The sequence below is a fragment of the Eretmochelys imbricata genome, chromosome 1 (assembly GCF_965152235.1).
Source record: "Eretmochelys imbricata isolate rEreImb1 chromosome 1, rEreImb1.hap1, whole genome shotgun sequence".
NCBI classification, from domain to species: domain Eukaryota; kingdom Metazoa; phylum Chordata; order Testudines; family Cheloniidae; genus Eretmochelys; species Eretmochelys imbricata.
The window spans coordinates 188,358,044-188,369,872 of record NC_135572.1 but is presented as its reverse complement, the minus strand read 5'-3'; the positions used below and the strand labels follow the sequence as shown (position 1 = coordinate 188,369,872).

At 41.3% G+C, this 11,829-nt stretch overlaps 1 protein-coding gene across 1 annotated transcript in view; it reads right to left on the bottom strand.

Annotated features, from left to right (window-relative positions):
* Positions 1-581: 581 nt before the first annotated feature.
* The window catches only part of GABRR3 (gamma-aminobutyric acid type A receptor subunit rho3), a 46,086-nt gene continuing 34,838 nt past the window's right edge, over positions 582-11,829 (bottom strand). The window contains exons 6-9 of the mRNA XM_077816395.1: positions 11,339-11,479; positions 6,733-6,885; positions 1,927-2,123; positions 582-884 (exon numbers count right to left, since the gene is read on the bottom strand). Of these exons, the coding sequence (XP_077672521.1) occupies positions 582-884; positions 1,927-2,123; positions 6,733-6,885; positions 11,339-11,479 (794 nt within the window). The remainder of the gene's footprint in view (positions 885-1,926; positions 2,124-6,732; positions 6,886-11,338; positions 11,480-11,829) is intronic.

Here is an 11,829-nt window from a genome sequence, read left to right as displayed (position 1 = left end):
CATCCCCTTCCACCAAACTGCCATCCAAGCACAAAGGCTACTGAGGTATATAGCAAACTGGCCAGCACAACAGGAATGCAGGAAGCGAAGACAGAGAGGAGACATTTGGAGAAGAATTCTCATGCTGACTGCATCATACTTGCCTGGGTCACAAATAGGGAATGAGCAGAGAGGCTGAATAGAGAGGAATGGTTACAGCATGCTAGACTGGATAATACGTTTAAGTCCCTTTTACTGGAGCTGTAAACTATTTAGCAGTGTGGTGCAAGGTCCCTTGATATGCAAATTCCTATGCAACTGTGGAAGTAGCCCAAGGAAGGCTACCACAGTGAAGCACTGAGTGGGCCAATTAAAAATCTTCTTAACATTCAGAAGTAAAGCTTACAAAGCATGAAGAAGCCAGAAATATTTGGGTTTTTAATTCATAATTTTTCTGTCAGCAAACCAACATCCCCTTGACCGATATCTGACTCAATTTCAGAAACTTTTAAACATTTCTTCTATTGCTGTTGGTTTTTTAAAAAACACAGATTCTGCGATCCTTACATGCAAAATAGTGCATAGATTATAGTGTTTTCCTTTCATACATACAAACCCCAGTAAAAAAAGTTGAATAAAATATACACAGTGGGAAATATAATCCTGGAATATGTGTCAATGATGTGATTGTTCTGCAAAATAATCCTGCCCACATTTCCTTTCAAGGATCTCTTCCTTTTTATGCGGGTTGCATCTAGGTTGGGGATGCTGGCTGTCCGTCCCCGGGCTGAGCTCTCTTCAGAGTGGACCGCAAAGGTGGTCATATCAATGTCAGCCTCATTGTCATGATAACAGCCATCAAAGGCCATTGCTTGTACTGCATCAATGTTATACATTCCTGAAACCTGGTAACAGAGAATTATTGTGTGAGTAAGCAGCAGCCATTAGAGTGCTAAATAATGAAGCCCTATCCACTGAATAATCATCCACATGGAGGCTCTGTCTGCTAATGGATGTGCTGGATGGAAAAAAATGTGGATACCTCATAACATGAGCAAGTGAATACCTACCTGTGGGAATTGGGAATTGCCTAGTATCAGCAGGGCCATGTTAACTAGAGTTAGAAGAACACCACATTACATTTTCTACGAATATTCTCTTGAATAAAACAGTGACTTCACTGGAGCTATATGAGCCCCCTTTATGTGTTCTCCTCCCCCAGATTATCTACTGAATGAGTTTACAGGTGGGAATGTTTATGGGAAAAGGAATTTTAAGTGAATATTAGAAAGATTAATGGAAAGCAAATTTTTTAACTTGTAAATGGGATTATTTGCATTAGAAATCTGATTCTAAAAACAACAGTCACTCATCCCATCAGGAAACAGAACCATGCCATGTGACCTCTCTCTCCAATCAAAGATAACTAAAAGAAATTGGGGGAAGGGAGAAAGGAGAAATGGCCCTTCCTCTTCAGGAAGCAGGAGTGTGGAGACCCTGTTGGTCATAAGGATGTGGGGAGATCCCATCCCACTCAGGATCCCAGAATGAAGAACGATAGGGGCCCTCAACTACCAGGAATTTACCAGGGGAGAAAGAGTTGATGGAGACCTTCCCTCTCAATGACCAGAAGAGGCAGAAAAAGTATGGACAGAGTAACAGACTCTCACTCCCACCTCCCCAGGAGAGAAATAAAGGTATGGAGTCCTCTTATCTTTTCCCACCAGAAGAACAGGGGAGACTAGACCTACTCAGGATTCAAGAGAGGGGAGGTACCTTCCCTCCCATCAGCCAAGAGGAGGAAAGAGTGGATAATCAATTAGTCACCGAGCAGAGACAAACACAGTCACAGCACACCCGTCACAGAATGCAATGGCATGTTGCTGTATTCAGATTACTTTGTGGCTTCCATGAGGCTGTCTGACAACAAAATACACAAGTTTGTACCTTCCCTCTTTTTTTGAGTTGTTTTCTCTCTTCTGCTGTGGTGAGATAATTCACAGCTGCGTATTCGATGACAGACAGGAAGACAAAAAGAAAACTGATCCATAAGTATACATCCACAGCTTTTATGTAAGACACCTGAGGCATTGAGGCACTTACTCCTGTGATTATGGTTGACATGGTCAGCACAGTAGTTATACCTGCCAAAGAAAGACGCGATTAACACAAAACAAGATCCAATTGTTTTTATTTAACTGGCCACCAACTGCTTGATCAGCAAAGCTTTGTGGGTGCAACCAGTAGATCCCTCTTTCAACTCTTTGTACAGGCTATGAAATATGGAGTGTACCATGAAGGGCCATTTTACAGGACCTACCAAATACACCACCAGACTCATTAGGTCACCTCTGTGTTCATTCTATGGGAAATCTGATGATCACATAAAGGGCTACAATGTACCTAGTCCTAGCTCTTCATGAGCGTGAACACAGAGGATGCTCCTTGTGATTCCATGATGTGAGGTCCAGGAGAACGAAATACCAACAGCCGCACTAGAAAATGAGTAAGAACTGGAGTGAAGACAGGGCTGTGGTCAGCACACCTAGGCTGGTGCCATGGACAAAGTGTCCAATGCATCCTGTTAAAAGTTGCAGAAGATGCCACTGCTGTGTGTGCTGGGCCTAATTCATTTCTCATTGACACCAGCGTACATCCAGACTAAATCAACTGAAATCAGCGGAACTACATCAGTGTAAAACTAGCATAAGTGAGGGGAAAATCAGGTCTGTTGTGTCTACCTCAGGAATTATGCCTCTAGGAGCTACTACTGGAGCAATATGCTTTCCTGTTCTCTTTCAGCCAGTGCCTGAAAAACCACAATCAAGCCCAAACAATTTCCCCAAGAATTTGCTTTATAAATTAGGAAGGTATTTTTTAGATTACTATGGCAGCTCTTTGACAAGCAGGTGGGAAAAGGGATCCCCCCACTCAATTCTAGCAACTGAGAAGAGAACCAAGAGATTCATTGTGTTGTACAATGACATTATGTCATGTAGCAGCAATACACTATGAAGTGTTGTGATGGCACATCATTGTCACACATGGACTCAAAGGAAAAAATAACACAACAGAACCTTGTGATCTAAGCTACATCTCTGCAACTCTATCTGGTGAAGTGATTCTCTAGATGTTAAATACCGAGTTCCACCTCTCTTTATTTTGGGTACTGCAATGGCCACAATGGAAATGACATAAAAGAGATGGGGGCTGACTACATAGGAATTGCCATATCAGAAAGACCAACTGACCTTCACAGATTGATATCTTCTTTCCAATACTGCTCAATACCAGGTGCTTCAGAGGGAAGTCTAACAGATGCCACTATGTGATATCCCACAATGGGTTGGGAGGGGGGAGATTTCTTCCTGATCTCTGTTGCTGATGAGGATATGGTCTGAAGGGCAAGGACTTTTTTTTATCCTAGCTGGGTAAATCAAGACTGGATATATTTGTAAAAGATATGTTTTAACTCAAAACAGAGGTTATATGTTTGATGCTATTGTTGGGTGAAATTCTATGGCCTGTGTTATGCAGGAAATCAGACTAAATGATCATTAAATGGTCCCTTCTGGTCTCAAATTCTATGAATCTATGAACTGTAGATGCTTTAAAAACAAAACAACTGAACCTTATTTTTTTAATTATTGCCATAACAGTGGGACAAAATCAGCTGGTTTACACAGGCATAACTCAGGGCACAAGGCCATTGGTGTCAGAAAGTCAACCTTCACCAGTGCAAGCCACTTGCAATCCCTTCTCAACTAGGGGATTAGAAGCCAATTATTGCAGCCCCAAAGGTGGGAGAGTCTGGCTGGGGATGGGATGTAGCCAAGGTACCTGTGGATTACTATCCATCCTTGGTAGATGAACCGATGCTCTGGCCCCTTATTCATATAACTATCTCATGTTGTGCTGAATTTGCTTAGCTATTTTGCCTCAATAATGTTCTGTAGCAGTGGGCTCCAGATGGTGATTATGTGTGTATAAAAAAGTATTTCTTTTTATCCACTGTAAGGCCCTAATACTGGTGGGTGCTGAGTGCCTACAACTCCCAATTCAATCAATAATACTTGTGAGTGCTCAGCTGATTACAAATACTGAATACAGTATTCAAGTGAAGATATGTCTTTGATTTATATGAATCAAAACACTGACCAATATCATGGAAGTTCAGAGTGTGGAACAAGACATTAGCAAAAATTAGCTATTTTTCATCAAAAGTTAATTAAAAACAGATTCATGACAGATGAGAATGTGGAACACATTGTATGGGAGTTTTGCCAAATGTTCCCATCTAAATTTCATTTTGACAGAAATGTTCCTAGCAGCTCTACTCAATGCAGGAGGCCTAATTCATGGTCTTACTCCAGTTTTATGCTGGTTTTACTCTACTGAAATCTACAATGACTTTATCTTCCCCTCGCTCATCTACAATTACTCAGTTGAACACTGGAGTTCCAAATGTACTATGTAAGAGGAAACCTACGTATTAAAAATATATACTCGTTAGGGAAACCAATATGCATTGCATATAAAGGACTACAGCTTTTTAAAACAATCAGGTTTCCAAACCTGTTAAACCTGACTGGAAGTTATCTAAGCTATGCTGTTGGAGTGCACACAAATTCTTCTCAGAATCTATAGGAATTCACATATAATTTAAGGAAATAAAACTGGTAACTTGCTAACTTCAGTAGAGCACAGTCTTATCAACATTTTTAGATGATCTTTTGAGATTCAAGAATTTTTAATTTATTCAGAATAATGCATGATAGTTTCCCCATAGATAAAGAGAAACAGGAGTGTTTCATTTATACCAGTAGACAGGATATCTCCTAACAACTTTTCTTAGACCAACAAATAATTTATATCTTATCTTCTAATGTATTATAAATTGATTGTTCCAATAAAAAGGAATCGCATTCTTTACAGGTCTCCTTTTTCCTCACAGATCAATATGGCTACAGAAAAACATTTTCTTTAGCAGATCTCAAACTCCAGTTGATGATGTTATTTTACACTAGAGCTCTCAAGGTTTTCCCTTGTCTGAGAAGTATGACAAAACAATCAGCTTCTGAGATCAAAGATGCTCTGATGGTAAGACTAAATAATGGGAACTCCACCATTAATTCTTAAACCTATAGCAATGGGACTCAGAAGCATTACAAGTACATTTGATAGAGCAATATGTCTCCACCAGATTCTCAAAGAGATGTTAATCTTGGAAAAAACTGTATTAATTCCAAGGCCAAGCCAGACAGAGTTCTGAAATGATCCCAAGTGATCAATCGCTGGAGAAAATTATCAAGTTATAAAAAAATGACTAGTTAGTTTCTTATACACCCAATCCTGTGAGTGTTGAATCCAGAAGGATGCATAAGTCAGGCCTTTACTGAGCAAAGTGTTAAGGCACCAAACGCAAAATTTTCAAAAGCACTTAAGTGACACAAGAGCCTAAGTCCTATATTCAAAAGTGACTTAGGCACCAAGGTGCCGATGTGACTACCTGCATTGTTAGGCACCTAAATACCTTTCAGCCCTAACTCCCATTGATTTCTAGTAGGGAGTTAGGCACCTAGTGGGATTGTCAAAACCACCAAAACAGGTTAGGTACATATCTGAATCTTTAGATGCCTAAATACCTTTGAAAATCAAGACTTAAGTGCCTACGTCAACTTTTGACAATGAGACTTAGGTTCATAAGTAACTTGGGCACTTTTTAAAATTTTACCCCGTGCATTTTAATACAACATAACATTTAGAAATGCAACATACCCCAACTCTAAATGACAGTATCCATCAAAATATTAAACTGCCTCACAGCACCATTCTATAGCACTTACAACATGGCTGAGAAACTGCTCACTTTGTGTGTGGAGGGAAATCATCCCTTCCCTAGAGTCCACACACAGGGACTCCTCTTTGTGTACAGAACTCCATCTCCTGTAGGGGGAGTATGATGTCAGCAGCCTCTGGGGCACTGCCAGCTGCCCAGGAACCCACTGAGAATTCTGCAGGGGTTTGAGGATCCATACTAGTGTTGGAGGTGGGTTAAGGGTGGCATGCATATTTTCCTCTCCTCCACTCCAAGCAAGCGGAGGTAATTCCACTCAAAAGTTAATGTAGCCCAAGTCCACATTAGCTTTTCCTCAGCACTCCCTGCTCCTCCTGCATTACAGAATATCGCCATGCGGGGTGAGGAGGCGAATGGCTTTCCATGGGCATCTGTCAGAGGGATAAGTCCTGGAAGGACAGCTGCATTTCAGGCACACTGCTAGGGAGCCAGAAGGTGCGGTGAAAGGTCAATGGGCCCCTGAGCTAGTGCAGAGGTACAAGGCCACCATGGACAGCCCTGTGACTCCTGAATCCCCCCCCCCACACACACATTCACAGGACTTGGGGGGCCAGACTGCCTGCTTCTTCCACAGGGGACAAATCTATTCTTTGTGACAGCCAAGTTTAAATGAAATTCCATGAGGGGAACCACACACAATGCCTCTCCCTCTAGTGTCCCCTTGTGCATTCTGTAGTACAATAAAACTGATTTGTGGAGTGCAAAATGCCCCCTTTCCAAAGGCAGAGGATGTATAACGAGAATGGATATGTGAGGATGACAATGATGCTGTCACTCAGGCACCCATCTAATACGTGGCCACATATACACTGCAATCAGAACCCAGTTAAACTACCAAAAGCCCTCTTCCCTTTCCTGCCTATCCCTCTCCAAGACTAGATCGCAAAAAGGTTTACCCAGTGATACCCTGGCAGGAACAGCTCTTCTGTCAATCCAAAATGAAACCCAGGACAGCATCACCATCAGCATAGCTGGGAAATAGGATTGTAACACAAAAAAGAAAATATGCCTTCTTAGGGCGAAGTTTATAAAAAGGCGGTTGTACCAACCTGTTGAAAGAAAGAGAGCACAGAAAAAAAGAGATCAATGTTTTCATAAATATAAGCACTCTTCTGACCAACCTCTGCTTTCCACTATGCTTGCCCTTACATTATATTTGTAGTCTAAGGAATAATAATTAAATAAATAGTAATCATGCCTTCATTTTATATAGTGACTTTTATCTCAAAGTGCTTTACAAACTGTTATCTACCCACCACTGAAATGGAGCTATGTCTGGAGTGAAACAGCACAGCTGTTTAAAGATGCAGAAAAATACTACTTTACAGTTGAGGACAGAAAATGAAAAAAAATTAAACTGAAACTTCTGGGAGAATACAGGGGAGGCAGCATATAAGTATCCAAAATGGAATTTGGCCAGGACAGTGAGACTGACATCCCTGATCCCATGAAAAGTGTCATGAGGTCATGCAAATGCTCAGAGTTGTTTTATGTTACAACACTATGGTTCCTTTTCTAGCACCAGGCATGGATGCTAGTTTAGAACTGATTTCAGAGAGAAGAGTGCCACCAACTGAATTACCAGGGTGACATTCTGCAGCACTGGATGGTCCGGAGTTTAGAAAGACATGGTGGGTGAGGTAATATCTTTTACTGGACCATCTTCTGTTTAGTCATAGACAAAGGAGGGTTAATGGGGATTGTTGTAATAAGCCACAAATCCAGTGTCTTTATTAAGTCTGTGATATTTAATGTCTAACAAAGTTCTGAATGTTAGCCCCCAGGCTCATCTTTTACAGGTGTTGTGCAGATTTCCTTTGAGGATGAGAACTGATAGGTCAGACAAGGAGTGATTGTTTTGTGAAAAGTATTTGCCCATGGGTGACATGGCGTTTTTGTCTTCTATCATTTTTCTGTGTGAGCTCATTCAAGAGCATACCAATTATCTCATTTCACCCGCATTCCTGTTATGGGGGCATTTAGTGCACTGGTTGAGGTACCCCAAATGTTGTGATAGGCATGGGTAGGACCATGGATCTTGAAGGGTGTGTCGTGGGGGGTGCGGGTCATCTTAGCAGAGGCGATACGTCTGCAGGTTTTGCATCTTTTGTTATTGGAGGGTCCGGTGCTGCTTTGAGTTGGTCCTGGTCTGTAGGGTCCTGGTCTGTGGGGAGCTTGGTTCTGATGATGAGCTTAGGGAGGTTGGGGGGATGTTTGAAGGCCAGAAGTGGGGGTTCAGGAAAGATTTTTTTCAGGATGGGATCCCCATACGTAATTGTTTAAACCCATATGGGTTCCATTGCAGGGTGATAGGTGACAACTAGTAGTGTTCGGTTTTTTTTCCATATTGAAGCAGGTTCTCCTTTTTTCTATGACTGCAGAGGTGTTAATTTCCCACTTCACCTGGAATGGTCTCTTACAACACATTAACTCCTTATGCTAAACAGTCTGTCTCACCTTGTATTTAGCTGTGATACTCGAAGTATCTTTCCTAGACTCGAAGAAGAGCTCTGTGTAAACTCGAGAGCTTGTCTCTTTGACCAACGCAAGTTGGTTCAATAAAAGATGTTATTTCACCCATTTTGTCTCTCTAGTATCCTTGGACCAACACAGTTACAACAACACTAGGAACAACAGTGAATTTAGAGTACAGAGTGAGGTTAAAAGAAGACAGAAATGGCTGGAAAGCCAGAACCTGCCTTTGCAGTGAGAATATAGGCATGAATTAGATTGTAGTAGAACACTCGTGCCAGTTTAAAGAGCTTTTTTAGAAATTTATTACCTGATAATAACAATCCAATCTAAAATTAAACATAGCCTACACGGTTTCAGCCTGGGATAGAATTTTTATTTAAAAAAAAATAATTTCTTCAGAACTGTGGTCCAAACTGGTTCCTCCTTTGTGGAATCCCTAGGGAGGGGAAAGAGAGGCAGGAGAATTCTGAGAGCTTTATTTCATGGAGTTCCTTGCAAAATGTTCCTGAAATGGGGAGAATTTAGAGGATGGTGAAGTGAGGAAGGGATGAGGACTTCCAAACCTGTGGATGACAGGTATCTATCTACAGGAAAGGGCAACCCAGACCTGTGTAGGGAGGAGATGTCCAGGGGTATGTCTACACTGGAGATGGGATCCAGGATCCAGCCTCCAAGCCCAGATGGACAGACTCACACTAGCAGGGCAGAAGCTAGTGTACTAAAAATAGTGTGGACGCTGCCGTTCGAATTCTCAATCCCATCTGACCTGCTAGGCTTGAGAGCCTGAGTGGCAGCCTGAGCCGCAACTTCCACACAGCTATTTTTAGCATTCTAGCTTGAGCCCTGCTAATGCAAATCTGTCTACCCAGGCTGAGAGGCTCGCACCCCACTGCAGTGTATATGTACCCTATAGGAACAGCTTCTGTCTCTGTTCTGCAGTCCCCTGGCCCCTCCTGCCAGGAGGGCTCCTATCAGAGTCACACCACCATTTGTGTCCCCCTGCACTTACTCAGTAATGTTATTAGCTTAAGAGGAGCTGTTCTGCATTTAATAACCATCTTCCATGAGAAAGGAAAGGAAAGGAAGAAAGAAAATACAGCATCCTAGAGTAAATTCCAGGCAAATCAAAGCAAACGTGAGGTTATATTCTGACAAGTGACTACATGAAAACGGCACCATTTTACTCAACAGATTTGCTCCTTGTGTGTATTCAGTCATATCTCATTGATTTCAGTGACAAAAATACACCTTTCCTGCTTTTAATCATTTTGCCCTGCAGAGCCGGCACATCATAAATACTAAGTTAATATTAAGTTCCAATCAGTTACACCTTTGCAAACTCACTGCAGACCAGGGGTTTGCATAGGTATCACTGATGGCCTGATCTAAAGGCAATAAAGTTGCACAGGTGCCACTGAGGGCCTCATTTGTCCTGCAGAACTTTTATTAAATGATGAAGAGGAATAAGATGAAATGACCCAGCTTGACTTTCAGAGCCCAGCCTCACTGTGTGGTGCCAGCAGTTAGGGAAGAAACACTCAATCTTTCTCCTAGTAAAATGAGCACAATGACGAGGATATCAGTGAGGCGTAACAAACAAGGAGCTCCACACTGACATGCAAATGGACACTTTTCAGGTTAGAGATGCTCTTTAAGTCTGGAATTCTACCTTTAGCTTATACAGTTTTATGTCACTTTTTCATAAGAGCCAGAGCTAAGGATGAAGTGTCAGTGCAAACTGAATTTTTCCAAGTTTAGCTGGATGGCATCACAACCTCAATACTAGTTAAAAATATTGCTGAATTTAATAGCAGATATTAAAGTGCAAACATTGCAGTTTTAAATGAATGTCATCGAAAGGTGGAAAAAAAACTTTCCTGTAAATAAATCTATTTGCAGCTTTCCTGCATGTCTTAAAGTGTTTTATTAAGCTTTATGCACATCACCATACTACATGAAATCACTTCTACTCCATTAATAAGCTTTGATAATTGAGGAACAACATACTCACTGAAATGAACTGATTCACAGTAGATACTATAGCATACACACCATGCATATTATTTTAACCAGTTTTTTGAAGTACTGTGATTGTATTTAGGTACAGAAGTGTTTCAGTATTTAGGATTACATGCACAATATACAGAAGATAAAAAACAGCCGTGCATGAATTCATGACCATAATACTCTCAAAGGGTCCTGGACTCTTTTCAGGTTAAGAATAGAGCCAGAACCACAAGAGGAAATTAAGACCCATATTTTTGGGGCAGATATTTATATTGAAACAAGGTTGCACTGGGGTCTCCATAAATATTTTTATGACAGAGCGATTTTCCTCTGAAACTTTTTGTATAAACATGGAAAATTTAGTGAGCAATTAATGCTGAGTTAGAATAGTTGTTAGTGCTCTGAACATCTGTTCCTTGAGGTCAGCTGTGCTGTGGAGGCATCATGATTACTGGATTGTTTTCGCAACATTTCATAGCTAGCATTCAAAATTCATTACCCAGGCGCATAGAGCCATAAGATTTTGGAAAAAGAATAGATTTGGGGTTCTTTTTATGTGCCTGCTAGGTTTTGAGCCTTCAGGGTTCGTATTTTCAAGCTTTTTCTCTGCAACCAAGAAGGCTAGAAACTTACTTTAAATAAAAAAAAGAAAGAAAGCTGAGATCCTCCCGTGATCACCTGGCTCCGGGAGCCTTAAGAAAAGTACCAAATAGTGCAAGAGCTGGCAACATGGCTACTGCTCTACATGCCCCCTTTCTACAGGCTCTATTTTAGATACTATGTGGCCCCTCAGTGTTATATAGACAGTGTGTTACACAGGTAACGTAATCCAAAAAACTGGGAGCCAGAGTGCCGACAGATCCATTGTAAGCAAATAGATGAGTCTGTTTATAATTCTAGGTTTTCTTAGTGGAAATGATAATGCTCATCATTATCTATTAATAGTAAAATAAAATGTAAAGTATATGCTGTACGGTTAAGCTAGGTGTTTATTTTCTAATGCCAACAAGCATAATATACCAGTACTGCTGTAGAAAGCTAGTCCACTAGAAGCACTGAACTCTTCAATGAAGAACTGGGAAAGGGAGATGTGCTCATCCGTGCTCAGTGACTCATTCCCGTGTTTCCAGTACAGCATTAGATCATCTTCATTATAAGCATCTAAGAAAAAATAAAAGCTAAATTACCAATTCTAGTAGGCTGAGGCTTCCACTTGATTCATTGGAGACAGCACCTTAACTCACTCTGGTTGGAAAAATTTCAATGAAACATTCTTGTGTCGGAATTTGCCGATTCATCGATACCTAAATGTTTCAAAGGGATTATTCAATTTTGACAAAGTTCTGATGGGACCCAGCCAGAGTCATGATGGAATCCTGCCTTTCCTTCCAGCTCACCTACCTGGCTCCTCAACAGCACTGGGACCCTACAGCTTCCAGGATCTGCAGCTCTGGGGCAGCCCGGCCAGCAAACTGCCCCAGAGCTGGGACTTCCCTTTCACAGAGAATTTT